Genomic DNA, 18,772 nt, shown 5'->3' with positions numbered 1-18,772 from the left:
AAGCACAACAGTTTTGTTTTTGCCATGTGATTCGATAAATATAGATTCTGAAGTGGCACAGAGGTATGCCGCTATATTGCATTATTGTTATGGTATTGCTGGTTTTCGTAAGTGCCACGTGATGGTGGTGGTCTGCCTTAGGTAAGCACGGGAGCGTGGACTTCAGTAACAGAAGACGCCACTGCTGAGGAAATCGAGGGGCGTCATTGGCAGAGCTTGGAAAAAAAGAGATGACTCTTTTGGAAAGGTTGCAGATCGAGTAACAAGCACTAGTGTTGTACTCATTGAGATTGCTTTTGATCTTGGGATCTTTCTGCCAATATGAAGTCAAATAGGAGAGACTTGGAATAGGAGATGTCTATTACTCTCTTAGTGATATCCAAATATGTGGCGATGGTGACGAAAGCTTTGAAATTCTATTATTCATACGGCGGGAACTTCAGAAATGACCTAAAAGGACGATTTTGTTTTGCTTGAGCAGTGAAAGCCACAACAAAGGCAGGCCCACTATTTGCAATATTTAGGCCAGACTGAGAAAGCGAGGCCGCGCGAGCGCAACACCCTCCCTCCCGTTGCGCATCGTTATCCCGGCGTACTCGACTGACTCCGACGTCTGAGGAGCCTAATTAAGACCGAATGAAAGAAGCGGGAACGTCGACGGGGTTCTGCTTTCATCACACAGCGGGGACGATTAAATGTTTTCCGTCAGACATAAGAGATTGCGTAGAGAGACGCCCACGGGAGTGCTTAGCGAAATTACAATAATGACTAACGCTGTCTGAATAGGTTTACGGCACAGGCTGCAAATGTGCTTCTCTATACTTTTGTGAGCGGATCTTTCAGATCGCTCCTGTCGCATGAGCTCAAGCCGATGCGCGAACTGTTGCGATTGATTGGAAAAGTCATTACACTTGGGCAGGGAACTTGAGATGATTCATGTGCAATAATGAGCCAAACTCTTCCTTCGAGCTTGGAACAATCCGCCGAAGCGGAGGTGGTGGACAGGGGCTGATGAAGTTCAGATAATGGAGCGATACCTTTGGAACAAGAAGAACTCCCACGGTCACGGTGACGGTGAGATGAGTGTGAGCGAAGATCAGCATCAGCATCCAGTCAGGGTGAAGGCCCGGCGCCACGGAGAACCTGCAGCAGCGCAACGCAACGCAAAGATTCGGTTCAACCGCGCTGTCGAAGTTGAAAGTGGAAAGAGTCGGAGAATTCCAACAACGGCGCACGCCGTGTTTCTCCGTCTGTACGGGATGCTTTCGGAGCTTACGTACTGTTCATTTTTTTATTCGGGGTTCAAAGGAAAGGTTAAGGTTTAGGCAGCGGTTTGACTACGTTTGTTTTCAGCGATTATTATTACATATTATGGTATTGAAGTGTATCTAATATGTAGATTTACGTTAACTACACACTATGACTGTAAATTAAGATTTTCATCAGTAATAGTAGTAGCAGTTTTAGTATTTACTTTTACATGTATGTACTGTATACAGCATATGTGTATATTAAATCATTTGGGTTGTATTGCACTTATTATTTTCAGGTTATTTGGATTGAATTGCACTTTGAAATAAACAGACACAAGTTGTGGTTCCCTCGGATCCAGACCGAGCATATCCCCGTGATTGTCGTTTATCGCCGAGGTTACGATGCAGACCACCCCCAAAATGGATGAAATCCGTCAAGTAGCGACCGAGTACTGCATTTCTACACATATTTTGAAGCGTCTGCAGTTTCCGTGATGTGAATTTAAAAGGCGGGCCTGGCCCGCTGAGTGAGAACATCCAGATGGTCGGCTCTTTCCCGGCTTTAGTTGAGGCCGCCGGCAGGTTGGCAAGAATGCGCTCGTGTTTACTGTATTTTCTGACCTTTTGTTCAATGAAACGATTGAAAGAGCCATTTACGCACATACAGTATATTCTATCTGGCTTTGACTGCAGATCACAATGTCACCTGCGAACAACGCGGTCCACGGTCCAAAACCGTGTTGCCCGAAGTCCGATGGTGTCCTGACACCTGACGACTTTGAAGCTGATGTTCCTGACTCTGTAATGGTAGAAAACTCTACAGAGGTTTTTCATTTCATATGTGAAACCTGATTCTGACACCTGAGGATGTCTCAAAACGTCCACCGTACTGAAGAGATGGCGAAGTCCAGACTGCAAAACCTAGCTGCCAGCACGAGTCAGTTACTCGCCGACTGGCGCTGAACAAATCTGAGGTCGACCAGCTTGTTGGAACGGATTGTGTTTCGAACGCTGCCGTTTGACTGTACGGTCAGATTCTTTCGCAATGTATTGTCCTTCTTCTAAGGGTGTCTGGTGTGGTTTCGTGACAGTTTTCCGCACTCACCTGATGAGGTGGAAGACGGCCGATAGCAGGAGCTCATTGTAGATGGCCACCGTCATGTAGCGCGGCTCGTGGAAGGCGGAGTGAATTGTTCGGACGGCGTAGCACAGGTAGACGCCCCAGAGCAGGAACAGCAACTCCGCTGCGAAGCAAAATCGATTTCAGGGAATTGGAACGCTTGCGCTATGTTGACTGTATTGTGCAAATGAATTCAGTTGCTTGACAAATATATTTTGTTCTCGCTGACTTTGGACAGGTTGCCAGCCAATCACAGGGCACATACGTATAACGCAATACGTATGGGCAATTTCAAGTCTTCGATTCATCGAAATTGCGTGTTCCCGGAACGTGGGAAGAGGCCGGGGTACCGGCAGAAAGCTCGCGAGCACAGCAACTTGCAAACTGGATTTTATTCAGCTCGATTTGAGCACGAGATAGAATGTAGATTTGAAAGCTCCTCGTTTGTAGTTCCTGCATTCAAACTACATATCGAGTCATCTGCCAAAGTGAATGAAAACAGCCACAGCGCAGGTTATAAGGTCTTGATTTACGCTTTACAGAAGACAAACGGCACTATTAACTGTGCCAACAAAAAAGTATTTTTCAGTGCTTCGGGTCTATTAATAGTGAGGAATAGATCAGGTCTCCATAAATCCATAAATTGTATGCTACTTTGTCTCAGGATGCCTCGGGAGCTCCTTTTGTCGGATGCCAAGCACAACAAATTGTTGTTGCTTTGCAAGTTGCAAACAAAAGATTTCTTTTTAGACGCATGAGTGTTCCCTTGTCGGCAACATGACAACAGAGGCAAAAATCGTTGAGGTCATTTTCCGGGTGGGACATTTTGCGAACGAGCTTTGCAGGGGGGCTTCCTGTTTATAGCCTCGACCCATGAGTGCGTGCTGACTGGTTGTCATAGCAACTCGCAGCTGCCCTCATTTCCTGCCCGGCGCACACTATGCGCATGCGAATTACGGTGAGATTGTTTTTATTTCACGCCAGTCGTTCCAGTCCGAGGCAGCCGGGGTGTGAGATTCCGACAGCTTCTTCCTTTCCATCTGCAGGGCTTCGCTCTTCTCTTCTCTTTCCTCTCCGATACCGTAAATTAGCGCAAGTGAGACATGTATTCGAGTTAGCAGGATGATCTGACATTTTTGCACAGGCCATGCTTTTTTGGAGGAACACGACGTCGACTTGGAAATATAAAACGAGACTTAGTTGGTGTTTCCATCCGACTTGTCCTCGATGGAGCCGGAGCCCGTCGCGGCCGGCATTGAGCGAGTGGCGGGTGTAGTTTGGACCGCTTGCCAGTCAATCGTAGGGCGTACGGTTCATCCTTCGTGTCCTCGCATTTAGTAAAGATACATATCGAGGGAAAGGAGAGCCACAGTCGCGAATATGCTTTTCAGCACATTTCTTGAACGGCAGGTGAACAGGAAAACACAAACACAATGGGTACGCTCCCTCAGGAGCCGCTGTTGGCCACAGCTCATGCCCGAAAACTCACACGCAGACTCATGGACGTTACACTCAATGCCACCAGGCCCCGCCTCTTAAAGGCACAGACACTAATATGCACAGTATTTTCGACACATTCTATGATACAATAATACATTAACAACTATTTAAAATGTGTTTTTTAAATGGGTTTAAGTCTGTTTTAATATGTTTAAATGTGTTCAAAGCGTGCGTGAGGCGGGGTAAACCGATACATCCATTCATTGTGTGGCCTCTGCGTTGAGGTCTGGAACATATTCTCCGCAGTAAACAAGAGGTTGAAGCGACCTCCGACCTCGCGATTGCTTCTCCACACACATTTTGAACTCACTCACCGAGAGCCATCATGTAGTCCCAGCGGTCCAGCAGGCACATACTAAACTGCAGCCCCTCCGACGAGAGGCCGGCTGCGATTAAGGCCCGACTCGGCTCGGGGTTCTGGCACACCGCGGACGTCCAGGCCACCAGAAACCACAACACCACCGACAGGATTATGGTCAGCATCCTCAGGACCCGCCAGCTGGTCACGTAGGACGCCCTTTGCGCCGTACGTGACAAGAACACCTTTAACACTCTGCGTGGGAGCGAGAGGACACGGCGGCAGTGACATTTCTATGGATGTTCTCTTGAATTCGTGTTTTGTGTTGAAACAACAAATAGGGATTACTTGTTAAAGGAGGAATTCAAATTGCTTTTTGATTAATAAGGATTTTGCTCATTGGAAATTTCACATGGGGCTCAGCCGGTGTTTTCTTGATTTATTTTGTCATCTTCGCTGATCCACATGATGTTCATACATCTATGCAACGACACCCCGGCCAAAATGAAGAGATCGGAGTCGGAGATAAGCTCGTCAAGCGCAGCAGATAGACAGATATTCAAAGGCATTGGGAGCAGCTTGCAAGAGGTCTGCCAGCTCGGGAGATTGTCAAATTGGTACATTGGCCGACCGGGCCGACCTCTCGCTCCTTTCTTAGAAACGCTCGCGCAGAAATAAAGTCTGTGTCTGAGGAGAGACTTCGTCTGCCAGCAGAAGCTCAACACGATGCGAACGGAAATGTAAACGTGCTGCTTCGGTGCGGGGCCGGCAAATGTCGCGTCATCGGAAATAAGACGAGAAGAGCTTCCGGGACTTTACCTGTATAGCTTGAGGACGACGGTGCCGTACATGATGGCGAAACCCAGCAGGCGAACCCATCTCAGGAGAATGCAGCGGAACACACTGGGGTGGAAATACAGTATCATGACCTGCACAGAAGTACAACACACAATCCGCACCGTCGAAGAAAAAACACGCATTAGTGTAAGAAATTAAGCAATGCTCTACAACACATACAAATCCAGAGATGGAAATGTTCATTTTTTTATTGACTGAGGAACACATTTGCAATCAATACATGGATTTTAGGTTTAATAAATACAAGAAATGGGATGGGAACGTCGTTCTCAGAATTTTATGAGCACTGCTTTGGATGCTGGTGTCGTGCTTGGCAAAATCATTTTTCTTTAGAGGCGTTGCCATGGCGCCGGCACGTTGGACGACTAGTTAGCATAGCTGCTTCGCAGTTCTCAGGACCGGAGTTCAAATCCAGGCCCCGTGTGGAGTTTGCATGTTCTCCCCGTGCCAGCGTGGCTTTTCTCCCGGCGCTCCGGTTTCCTCCCACATCCCAAAAACATGCGTGGTAGGTTGATTGAAGACTCTAAATAGCCCATAGGTGGGAATTGCGCGTAGTCAAAGCAATAAATCAGAATTTCATTACTGAAGGACCACGTATAACGTAACAAACTAACGTTAAAAAAAAAAAAAAAAGCGACGACAAAAGGGGTGACATTGAGAAGTTAACAACTATGTAAGGATTTAGCAATTTAAGGATGTGGACGGCACCACGGTGGAAAGGCAGACGCCAAAACAAAATTAAATCTCCCCACTGAATCGAACCTTCACCAGGAACGAAACGAAATCGCAGAAGTACTTAATAATAAAGTTAAATAAAAAAAAGACTCCGGACAAATGACCAGGAAGAAACAAAACCACGGTGGTACGCAAAGGAATAATGCCACAAGTCCCTCCAGCCACGGCTGCGCCCACAAACCTCGCTGATTAACATTAACGCCCAGGAAACTGAAAAACAAAACACACTCAGGCACAGCAGCAGGAAAATATAACAGACTGAGCCCCACAGGGAACAAAAGAAACACCAGTCCCAAAGAGTCCAAGTCCGTTTTTGTGCTTTCTGCGCATCCTCTTTGTGAGCGGGGGCCTCATGCTAGTCTGTGGTTTGCATTTGCATCTTTTGCGCTTTCTCTGTCTGTCTTCACAGCTGCCGTCCTTCTCGCCAGACGACGCCCCATCCCCCCATCCCCCTCGACAATAAATCCTCTCTGCAAATAGCAGGCACGACGAGACCGCTCTACGCCTGATGCCTACAAAGTATGAATCTTTACAGCCTCTTTAAACGCACTCGTTGGCCAGCTTTCATTCTGTCGACTCGAAACAGAAAGCGTGTCGCGCCCTTTCCGCAGCGATACCTCCATCCACTAAGTCACAGGGGACGGCGCAATAAAAAGACACATTTTCATAGCACCCAGAGGGAACGGGGGCCCTCTTCGGTTTGCAGCCGACCAACCGTGCCTCCCGCATCAATTAATCAGCAGATGTGCCGTATTTTTAAAACAAGCGGCGCTCCAACTTGATGGGACTTTTTAAAAATGCATTGAGCACCAGAAGGGAGCAGCTGCACCGCTCTCGGCTGAGGACGCTTGTGACGGCAGCAGACGAGAAACAAAGGGTATTTTCTCGTACTGTCAAGCCGGTATCTGGTGGCAAACGTCAAGGTGAGATGAAAAGGGAAATGCTTGAAAGGAGAACGTGGGCAAAGAAAGGTAGAGGCATACTTAAATGGCATCAGGAAGTGTAGACAAAAAAGCACAGAAAGGAAGACACCCTGCGAGTGGGCACACACGAGAGTGGAAGCAGATTTGGGGGAAGCTATTTCTGGTATCTTTTATGCAAGTGGGGAACAGAACGGATGGATGCAAAGTCCAATCCGTCTCCAATCCAATAGGCAATATGCAATACTTGTACTTCGGGAGGTATTTGAAGGGCGACAATCCCCAGTTTCCCTCAGATCTATGTTACTGTGTGTGCAGATTCCCTCCATCGGTTTGCGAGCTTCCGACGCAACAAAGCAGGTTTAAATGTGAACTCGCGCCTTGAGACGTTCTCATGTCGTCGGATACTGGCTTGACAGGAAATTCCTTTGCATTCACCGTAGTGGAGCGCATGATGATGTTTCTGATTAGCGTTTATCTTCTCCAGCAATCACTTCTGACATCTATGTTAATGCGACAAGAAACCCAGTACTCACTACTGCGTCTGCTTTAAATGTTTATCATCATGGTGGTGAAATACCAGTAGAGTATTGTAAAGAGGTGACAACAGAATTGTTCCTCAAAACAATGCAAGTATGAAAAGGACCAATACATGAGTCTGGCAGGAAAATCAACAGCAACAACAATAACTCTGTATTCTGTATTCTGACTTGTGAAGGCCAAGTACGCAACACAGACATCACATCATCAATTGCTGCATGCGTCCGAATACGTCCGGCAAACAGCATGTTTGCCTCAACTTTGCGTTGCTTGGTTACAGTTTTCCCTGACACGCCTTTTCCAAGCAGCACATTACACTGCAAAAAAAAATCGAATATCTCAAATCTTTTTCTGCCAAGATATTTCTTCTTACCGGGCAGTGCAGAGTAGTAACCGAGCACTTGCTTCATGCGTTTTCCCCTTAAAAGATTATGAGTAAGTTTAGCATACAATCATTATTTCTTGCTTGTAAGCCCATTTTTTGCACTGTTGTTTCATGAAGTCGCCTCCCCGGTGAGGTGTTCCGGGCACGTCCCACCGGGAGGAGACCCCGGGGATGACCCGGGACACGCCGGAGAGACTACGTCCTTCGGCCTCGGGATCCCACCGGAAGAGCTGGATGAAGTGGCTGGGGAGAGGGAAGTCTGGGCGCCCCTGCTAAAGCTACTGCCCCCGCGACCCGACCTCGGATAAGCGGTAGAAAATGGAGGGATGGATGTCGTGGCAGCAGTTTCACACTGTCAGTGTAAAAACAGTGAGACGCCATACGCACGTACAAACCCACGCAAACAGTCGAACTTTGGGCAAATAATGAAAATAAATCGCAATAGCCGACTGGAAATGACATCTACTTACAGGGAAGTAGAGCAGCAAAGCCCCAAACAAGATTGCCTCCAGCAGAATGAATCCAGATGTGCGGATACTCTGAACGTGAGGAAAGACAGAGTTGGCTCGTCAGGAGCAATAGTTCTAATAGTTATTGCACAGTATGATATAAAGTACATTCCGGATGAAGGTCGGGTAACTTGGGTGGCTTTGTAGGTCGGTAGGTGCTGAGTAGTTAGATAAGTAGATGGGTTTAAGTCGGTGGGTTGGGAGACTCGTGACTGGAAAGTTGGTGTCTGGAAACTGCTAGATTCATGCTAGGTGCATTGGTGGGAAGGGGGAGGTATGTCGGCAAGTAGATTTGGGGATAAGTAAGTCGTAGTCAGCGGCAGATATAGGCAGGTAGATAAAGTATGTGGTTGTCGTAGGTAGGTGGGAAGGGTATACCGAGTAGTATGTGCACTGAAAAACAGAGTCCTTTACGTTTACTTAATTTGAACATGTACATCGGTTGCACATGATTGGAATGTGGGTAAATTACATCAGTGGACCCTTTCTTAATTATGTGCAACCGATGTACAGTGCGTATGTGTGGAACGGACGGTAGGTCAGTAGGTCGGTAAAGACGGTTGAGTATTTGTACATACGTATATGTAAATAGGTAGGTAGAAAGCTAAGTATGTGTTTGAAAAAACAAAAGTAGGTCGGTGGGTTCTAGGTAGACGTGTACAGTATCGAGGTATTTGTAAGTCATTATTGGTAGGTCTGTTGGCACCGGTCGGCCCTTGCGGCTACGCAGTACAGTTGAAGGAGTCTTGACAGCGGGCATGTGATTGATCCGCTTACCTTACTTCTCCTGAAGTGGTAGAGCGCCACCATGCCGGCCAAGTCCAGCAGCACGCACAGACCTTGGAAGGAGGCGGCAGCCAGCCGCAGGCCGCCGTCCTCCCGGGCCACGCAGGGCGTGTCGTCTCTGCAGTAGGGGCAGCCCGCCCGGCAAGGGAGGCACTTGCCGGCCGCGTCGGAAACTTCGTCTCTGCGAGAGCCCCGCTCCGTAGCTGGCGACGCAAGACGCCTCGGTCAGACGCTAAGATATTGATGGCGAAGCTCGTGGACGCCCTTCGAGGATTTCTCCACGCTCCTTTTGATTTATTTGTCCGAGTAGAGTCATTTGCGTTTGCAGTGACACTCGGAACGAGTGGATTAGCTTGAATTGATACGTTTCACGAGTAGCAGTCAACAGTGCAATAAATCCGAATGTCACCGCAATTATAACGACCAAAATAAAAGCTTTAATTAGGGAGATTAGGGAACGATGAGCGAGAAGAGACGAAAGCGTTGTGACACTGCGTTCCGAATGGATTCGTCAAGTCTGTTCACCCGGATTGCGTTTGCAGCATATCTGAAAGTGTTCTGGGGGTTACTAGACTTACTTCTAATGTAATCCATTCGAAAACAAATGAAACCGATTCCTTCGGCAACACGTCTGTTGAGGCCAGATTAGGAGTTAGCCTTATTTGCTCGGACATAAATCCTCCAATTTCTTCACTGACCATCTGCAGCACTAATGTACTTTTCCTAGTTTGTGGGAGCAAACTTTCAACTTCAGTACTTTTGACCTTTTCCGTGGTGAATTCACACTGCAGGGTATACAGTACTGTATATTTCAAATATATGTATGCATTTGTTGAAACAAAGTGGCTGACTATTTGAGCAACACGCGAGGTTCTTGAGCACATTTCTTCTGTTCTTGTGTGTCATTCGATTTCACATGCGGCATCATTCGCACGTGATCATCTCTCGCGTCCTCTCGTCCTCCTGGCCTGTTGCTAGGGAACAATGCAAAAATCGTTTCCCGCACCAGTATTGTGTCTCTGCACTTCAGGTGTGTACAACAGTTTCCAGGACCTTAATAGAGTGTCTCTTCACAGTAGCCTGAGGACCTCTGGGCTCATATCATGCTGCATTAGAATAAAGTCCGCTTGCTTATACCCCGTTCGGGGTCGCGGGAAGCTCCCGGATCATTTCGGGCGAAAGGCCGCCTGGTTGACAACCTTTAACACGCACGGTCACACCACCGCTGAGTGGGAATTGAACCCCCCGCCGGACGGACGCAAGTCAGGCGAATGAAGCAGTACACCGACACAATTGTTCAAAGACAGTGTAAGCAAGATGTGTTGTCAATTTGTGTTGAAATTGTAGTCGAAGCAATTCCGATGATGTGTAAACGAACAGAGGAATTCGGACTTCCTGTGATTCCGATGCCACCTGCGGCTCCCGCTCATCAAAAATGGTGGAAATACGTCCAAGTTGCTTCGTTGCCATTATATACAGAAGCCAAATCTGCGCTTAAATAAAACATTCAATATGACTTCATTTAGGCAAAATTATCTGCCGATAGAAGAGGAAAACTTGATTTGGGAGGATTAAAAACAAAACCAACAATGTCTTCAAACGAGTGTTTTTAAACTAAACTTACTCATAACGAGTCATAAAGTCTCAATGCCAATTAAACAAATCTGAAGAAGGGGTTATAAGAAAAAAATGATGACAGCAAATAAAATGTTCGTCCACAAAAACTGCCTGGGAAGAAGAAATATTTTGGCAGACAAAGAGCAAACATATTTCACCTTGATTTCAGATATTTCATCTCAGTTCAATTTTAAAAAAAATGTATTGTCTACTAACGCAGCCCCCATATACATATCTGACCCCCAGTCAACACCAGGTCATCTTCCGCAGTTGAGTAGATGAACGTCCTATTCCGAATGATGAGAGCACAGCGTAACAAATCAGTTGTGAACAAGGTCGCTTTTGCATTTTCCTGATGATAAAGATGCTTACAAACTCAAAACGTGCATAAAACGGTGGGTGTTTGAGATGCTCAAGCGGTGGTTAAACATTTTCCGTGTTTTGAGCTGTTTGCAATGCCATCTACAAAAAAAAAAAAGGATTTCTGTTCAGGGGTAAGACATCATAGCTTCACATTTCCGCAGGAGCCAGAACAGGAATGACTGCATCCTGAATTTTCTAACGTCATAAACCGGCGCGATGTCCCTTCCAAGTCGGAACAAGAATATCAAACAAAAATGTATGACTATCAACAATTAAAGGAGCAGTTTTCCCACAAATCCTGACAGGCTTGTGATGGAATAGAAATGTGACCCGGAGCTATTGTAACAGCAAAGAAAGATTTGGAACCTACTTTTAAAGCCGTTGAGTGCCACACGGCTCGGATGGTAAAATCCTCTCCTGCATTGGCACTTATATTTGTCCAACACAAATCCGTGGCCAGCGATGGGCGTGCACTGTGGGACGACAAAACACATGCAAATGCTGATCACACTTTCAGGGAACGACGCTTATCCACTTCTTTCGTTGCGGTTGCAAAAAAGCAGAGAAAACATACAACCCCAATTCCAATGAAGTTGGGACGTTGTGTTAAACAGAAATAAAAACAGAATACAATGATTCGAAAATCATGTTCAACCTATATTTCATTGAATACACTACAAAGACAAGATATTCAATGTTATAAACATTGATAAACTTCATTGTTTTTAGCACATCATGAACGTAGAATTTCATGGCTGCAACACGTTCCAAAAAAGTTGGGAAAGGTGGCAAAAAAGACTGAGAAAGTTGAGGAATGCTCATCAAACAGGTGTTTGGAACATCCCACAGGTGAACAGGCTCATTGGGAACAGGTGGGTGCCATGATTGCTTCCCTGAATTGCTCAGTCATTCACAAGCAAAGATGGGGCGAGGTTCACCTCTTGGTAAACAAGTGCCTGAGAAAATAGTCCAACATTTTAAGGACACTGATCCTCAACGGACAATTGCAAGTAATTTAGGGATTTCATCATCTACGGTCCATAATATCATCAAAAGTTTTCAGAGAATCTGGAGAAATCACGGCATGTAAGCGGGAAGGCCGAAAACAAACATCGAATGCCCGTGACCTTCGATCCCTCAGGTGGCACTGCATCAAAAAACGACATCGATGTGTAAAGGATATCACCACGTGGGCTCAGGAGCACTTCAGAAAACCAATGTCAGTAAATACAGTTCGGCGCTACATCCGTAAGTGCAACTTGAAACTCTACTATGCAAAGCAAAAGCCATTTATCAAAAACACCCAGAAACGCCGCCGACTTCTCTGCGCCCGACCTCTTCTAAGATGGACTGACGCAAAGTGGAAAAGTGTTCTGTGGTTCGACGAGTCCACATTTCAAATTTTTGGGGGAAATTGTGAACGTCGTGTCCTCCGGGCCAAAGAGGAAAAGAACCATCCGGACTGTTATGGACGCAAAGTTCAAAAGCCAGCATCTGTGATGGTATGGGGCTGTGTTGGTGCCAATGGCATGGGTAACTTACACATCTGTGAAGGCACCATTAATGCTGAAAGGTACATACAGGTTTTGGAGAAACATATGCTGCCATCCAAGCAACGTCTTTTTCATGGACACCCCTCCTTATTTCAGCAAGACAATACCAAACCACATTCTGCGCATGTTACAACAGCGTGGCTTCATAGTAAAAGAGTGCGGGTACTAGACTGGCCCGCCTGCAGTCCAGACCTGTCTCCCATTGAAAATGTGCGCCGCATTATGAAGCGTAAAATACGGCAACAGAGACCCCGGACTGTTGAACAGCTGAAGCTGTACATCGAGCGAGAATGGGAAAGAATTCCACCTTCAATGCTTCAACAATTGGTGTCGTCAGTACCCAAACATTTATTGAATGTTGTTCAAAGAAAAGGTGATGCAACACAGTGGTAAACGTGACCCTGGCCCAGCTTTTTGGGAACGTGTTGCAGCCATGAAATTCGAAGTTGAATATCTTGTCTTTGTAGTGTACTCAATGAAATATAGGTCGAACATGATTTGTAAATCATTGTATTCTGTTTTTATTTCTGTTTTAACACAACGTCCCAACTTCATTAGAATTGGGGTTGTACAAAGATGTCGGCAGATATGTGAGAATAACAAGAAGGAGGCAAGGGACTGATCGGCAGATGACAAAACTTGGAACATGTTTTGTGCCTGTTAACAGGAGGAAGAAGTGTTTGGAAATGTCATCTGACACAAAAAGATGACAGGTTTTAGTCATTTATTCATATATGATGGCAAAAATAGCAATTTGCTGAGCCTGAGCATGCTCTCCTGACAATTCTAAAGGACAGCGGAAGCGCTCGACACCCCAGAAGACAGAAAAAGGTCAACATTTGGGGCAAAAAATGATTCATCAGGCATGGCGAAACCACATATCTTTGGTATTTTCTTTGGCTTTTGGGGGCCCGTTTGAGTGAACAAATCAAATGTGTAAAATGAAATGTATTTTTGAGCGCCCCTAGGCAAAGTACGACCCGTGGGCCACATCCGGCCCGTCCGCAGTCTCTGACCGGCCCTCGCAACCTTAATGAAGTCAAAGTAAAACGTGCAGTATGGGCCGCTTTTATTTTGAGGCGCCCGTGTGTCGGCAGTGCACGCGAACAAGAGCAACTACGTGTCAGTGTTGCCAACTTAAGAGATATTGTCGCTGGATTTATTGACTTTTCCGACCATTTAAAAAACAAAAACAGAGTGGCAACGCCAACTGTGGTCCTCAGGTTAGCAACATTCTGATTTCCTGCGTGGCGGAGGGACAGTGGCGTGCCCCCAACGTGGTTAGTTTGATGAACTTGCTAAAGTTGTTATTGAGTCATCCAAATTCTGCTCTTCTGCAGCTATAACATGCCTGATGTCAGGGGAAATCACGGAGCTTTGCCAAGTAACAGGGACACTAATTCCTATCTAAATGACGAATTAGGGCTCGTTTGCACAATTCGAGCTTCTGCATAATCGCAGCGCGGTTTCCACCTCTACAAGCTTACGCAGGATCTGGAGCCCAAACACTCACGTTGGCTTGAATGCGCAAGTTGCAGACATGCAGTCAAATTAAAGCTGCACTAAATTTGGCATGAATGTTCATAAATACTGCAATCCTTCTCTGCGGGGAGGATGATGTGGGCAACTAAATTTACACATGAAGGCTTGCTCGACATACTGTATCACTTCATTCTGTGTCCAGATTTGTCCTCTGCTGATTCTTGTGCTGTGGCCAATTTGAAAAGGTTAAATGTTTGCGTGTCTGGGTGCACGCCACATCGTTTGCAATACCAGCAATGATTCCAAACAAAGGATGAATTGGACAGATGATAAATGGCTGCGATTGGCTGGAAGGATGTTAAACATGGATAGCTTTTCAAAACATTGGAATTTGCCTGGCTGACATTGCGTTGCGCAAGTGTTCAGTGAAATTATTATTTAATTTTTTTATTTTATTTTGCATGTTATAAGCATGTCATTGCGAAAACACAGTGTTTAAAAAAAAAAAAAAAAAAACGCTGTTTTGAGAATAGAAACGTGTGGACAAAAGTCCAAAAGGCATCGAAAAATGTGTGTTTTAGAAAACATGGCCGCATAAATTGAAAATTGTAAGACGTTTTTTTTTTTCAGTAGGTTACTTCTTTTTACACTTTTATTATGGTGCCTGATCATTATTACTCTTACTATCAAAGTTAAGAAGTGTTTTGTTTATTGTATTTTCATTTTAATTGTGACGTTAAGAATGGTCAAATGTGACTTAAAAATTGACGGAAAAAAATACTTCACTGCTCCTCATATTACATTTGTGTCAAATGTTATTGTTGACAGAACGGATTAATAGACTGCAACATAAATAATAATAATCATAATAATAACTCAGATTTATATTTTGCCTTTCAAGGGGCCCCCTTGAAAAGAAAATCAAAACCTTTACAAAACAAAACACCAACAGATATTGCACAGAGAAGTGAGCCCAGATCTTGAGGGGATCGTACTAAAAACATTTAGGTGACAAATAAGATGCTGTGTTGGATTCATACTAATATTAATGTGACTGAACCTCTAGAGTGCCTCTAAAGCAGGGGTTTGTCAAACTCAAATTCACGGTGGGCCAAAACGAAATATTGGGACAAAACATGCATTCAATTCTGTTATATTCTTTGTTATAGCCACGTTGCTCCGCACACGACAAACAGGTTTGTTTTTTACTTGAGTGAACAGATAATCTGCCTGTCTTGGAAGTGAACTTTCATTTGGCCATTTTTGGGAAGGGGGATGTGTAAATTTGCTCGAGGAGACCGGTAGCATAGTTGCTAACGACTGCACCAGAAAGGGAAGGGGCGCCCGCCGGTCGAGACTGATGGGCCAACACACTAGCAAAGCATTCTGGGATTTGTAAAATTAGTGGCGCATGTGCTCTCATACATATTTGATATGGTCTTGCGCTCCAAATATAATGACATCGTTGGCCAAATTCGGCCCCCGGGCCTGAGTTTGACGTGTATGCTTAAAAGCATACAATGTTCGTCGTCTTATCACCAGGCAATGCCACGCTTCCCTTCAAGACTGTACACAAAGCACGCGCATACAAACGGGACAGCAAATGCTTGTTTCCAAGGCTTGTCTCCTTTTTCTTCAGGCGCAATGAAAAAGCTATAAAACGGTCGTTTTAGGCAGTTCCACTTGATGGATCCCCTTAATCAGGTCAGGTCGCACTCGGAAAGTGAGATGTGAATTAATCATTGCACTTTGCATACAGAGGGGCTTTTAATCCTTAACTCTCCAACTCTTTGCGCGCACGCTGTAAGGCCGTATTGTTATTAACACCTAGTGCAAAAGGAAACTTGTCTGAACGTAACGTTTGCTGCTGAAAAGACAAAAACAGGCGCTTGTCGCCGAGAAGTTGAGCACTTAGGCATACAAAAAAAGTAAACGTGTTGATGTAAAACACGCGACATTAAATGCGGTTACGCATACAACCGGTGTCCGAGCGTCCGACAATCCGACTTTCCCCGTTTCTGCTCTGTGTCGATCGTGGATCTTCTTCTTGCCTATGTCTTTTTTAGACCTTCAGCTCAGTTGTAGCAAGCCAGTCCAGTGTTTCATTGTCCTGGTTAAAAAAGCTTAGATCGCCATATGGTGGCCGATGTTTGGGGCAACTGGTGATGATGTGTTCCACGGTCTGCAGGGGGTCTCCACATTCACACACTGTACGTGTGGCCCCACCTCTTCATCGACACGCCAAAACGTCCCACGCCTCTCCTCGGGCGATTGAGTGTTGATGGATAACTATTTTTGAAATCAGAAATCAAGGATAATAGTTTGTTTAGTTATTGCTCAAGTTAATGTGAAGAGGGGTTCAGTAAGCAAAAAGTGCTTGAAATCTTGGTGAAGATTTTAGCAAGAATCATGGAAGTTGCACCTGATTTTGAAAAAGGTTGAGGGTACGTGGACCCAAATGCAAACACCAGGTTGGGTTCGGTGCCCAGATTTCCAGTCAAACTTTGCGAAGAAAAACGTGAGGGGAAAAGGCAAGGCCAATAAACGAAGAGGATCAGCTCTTATGTGAGGAGCGGTACCAGGTAAATTGTTGGGATGTGATGTTGAAGGACAACAAAGACAAGTTTAAATACGTCAGGTCATCGGAAGAGGGACTCTTCTGTAGTTGGGAGAGCGTTGTATTCGGAGATACGCTAAGGTTAGCTCGTTTTTTTTGTTCGAGAGTGACTCACAGTCATGGCTGCATGTTCTTGCTTTGCTCAATTAAAAATGCAAGATAGTCAAGGAAAACGAATCAAATAACTCAAACTAAAATTGGAAAAACAATGTCGTTAACAAAATACAAAAGACAAAAAGAAATTAAACGTAACTGTAATGGGAAATGCAAAACTATTGCAAGTCCGGTCACCAGCGACAGGCCTCTCGTTATTGCCTGACAATCAACGATTGCGAGTTACGATGTTCTATACTTTTTTAAGTTTTTCCAACTCAAATTTAATGTCAGTAATGAATGTTATACTATTTCAACAAAGATACTGAATCTGCCCCCTCCCACTACCATTTCGGATCTGAATATAAATGTTCCCGTTATGTTATCAAGCTAAATCAACTTTTTCCAAATTTAAGAAGGATAATTAATCGATCTTTTATTTTATGATGGGTTTTAATGGGAAATAAATGAAATAAAGTGTTTTGTAGAAGGTGAAATGACAAATATCAGTCAAGCGATCAGCAAGCAAGCAAGCAAACATCGGAGAAGCACTGATGTGAATTGCTGTTGTTTTCAACTGCATGAGGTTGCCATGGTGACAGCAACTGCTTTCGCATTTCCCGATTGTGACAAGGATCTTGCTGAGAAAGCGATCTTCCATCATCCCATGGTAGTTCCCTCAAAAAGATTGGACAACCTAGAGGAGACGTTCCTCGCATTTTATGCACGTGACACAATCCGTCGCCCGCTCATCCCATTTGGAATTTCTACATTTTGAAGTTGAAGTCCGAGCCGTTCGACTGCAAAGCCAATCAAGGTCCGGCAGCCCTTAAAGATCTGGATATTGTATGTCGAACGCGGACTTGTTCAAGCGACAGGAGTATCGCTAGTTTCTTGCAGCGGTGCGGGAAAGAGCCACATATGTATAGGTGATTAATTTTTCAGATTCAAGAAACTCACATCACTAAAAATACTTGCTGAGCTGTCGTCGGAATTCATTAAATGCGTTGCTCTTTGCACCAGCGTTGCACCTCTTTGTCGGAATCGAGTTTCCAGTGAAGGAAACTCCTTAAATTAGGTGTACTAGGACTGGAAGGAAATGTTGATGATAACTTTTGACTTTGGAAATTTAAATGTTGTTTTAAATTACAAAATACATGTTATAAAAAGCTCCTCCTTGAGCTGTCGCCTTATGGTGGTGGAGGGGTTTGTGTGTCCCAATAATCCTGGTCGAGAAGTTCCGAATAGATATAGTCGGGCTCGCCTTCACACACAGCTTGGGCTCTGGTACCAGTCGAGAGGGGTTGGACTCTCTTCCGTTCTGGAGTTGCCCACGGTGAGATGCGCCGAGCAGGTGCGGGTATACTTATTGCCCCCCGACTCGGCAACTGTACGTTGGGGTTCACCCCGGCGGACGAGAGGGTAGCCTCGCTCCGCCTTCGGGTGGGGGGACGGGTCCTGACTGTTGTTTGTGCCTATGCACCAAACAGCAGTTCAGAGGACCCACCCTTTTTGGAGTCCTTGGAGGGGGTGCTGGAGAGGCTCTGCATGTTGTGGGGCTGTCCTGGTTGACAAGCCTCTGCAACATCGCGTGGACATCGGGGACAGTGCCTCTGTATTGGCAGACTGGGGTGGTCCCCCTTTTTAGGAAGGGGGACCGGAGGGCGCGTTCCAACTACAGGGGGATCACACTCCTCAACCTCCCTGGTAAGGTCTATTCAGGGGTGCTGGAGAGGAGGGTCCGTCGGGAAGTAAAATCTCAGATCCAGGAGGAGCAGTGTGGTTTTTTGTCCTGGCCGTGGAACAGTGGACCAGCTCTACACCCTCGGCAGGGTCCTCGAGGGTGCATGGGAGTTCGCCCAACCGGTCTACATGTGTTTTCTGGACTTGGAGAAGGCGTTCGACCGTGTTCCTCGGGGAGTCTTGTGGGGGGTGCTTCGGGTGTATGGGCTACCCAACCCCCTGATACGGGCTGTTCGGTCCCTGTACGACCGGTGTCAGAGTTTGGTCCGCATATCCGGCAGTAAGTTGGACTCGTTCCCGATGAGGGTTGGACGCCGCCAAGGCTGCCCTTTGTCACCGATTCTTTTCATAACTTTTCTGTTCATAACGTATTCCCGGACGCTTCCCTAGTGAGGTGTTC

At 45.7% G+C, this 18,772-nt stretch overlaps 1 protein-coding gene across 1 annotated transcript in view; it reads right to left on the bottom strand.

The window, feature by feature from the left end:
- LOC133488445 (metabotropic glycine receptor-like) overlaps positions 1 to 18,772 on the bottom strand; it is a 36,473-nt gene that overhangs the window by 6,520 nt on the left and 11,181 nt on the right. Inside the window, 7 exon segments of the mRNA XM_061796284.1 lie at positions 1,038 to 1,143; positions 2,359 to 2,497; positions 4,188 to 4,426; positions 4,991 to 5,100; positions 8,080 to 8,148; positions 8,896 to 9,107; positions 11,255 to 11,357. Coding sequence (XP_061652268.1) covers positions 1,038 to 1,143; positions 2,359 to 2,497; positions 4,188 to 4,426; positions 4,991 to 5,100; positions 8,080 to 8,148; positions 8,896 to 9,107; positions 11,255 to 11,357 — 978 coding nt within the window.

Source organism: Phyllopteryx taeniolatus, chromosome 14, assembly GCF_024500385.1.
Source record: "Phyllopteryx taeniolatus isolate TA_2022b chromosome 14, UOR_Ptae_1.2, whole genome shotgun sequence".
Taxonomy (NCBI): domain Eukaryota; kingdom Metazoa; phylum Chordata; class Actinopteri; order Syngnathiformes; family Syngnathidae; genus Phyllopteryx; species Phyllopteryx taeniolatus.
The sequence above is the reverse complement of the archived record's forward strand: the minus strand, read 5'-3'. Positions and strand labels throughout refer to the sequence as shown.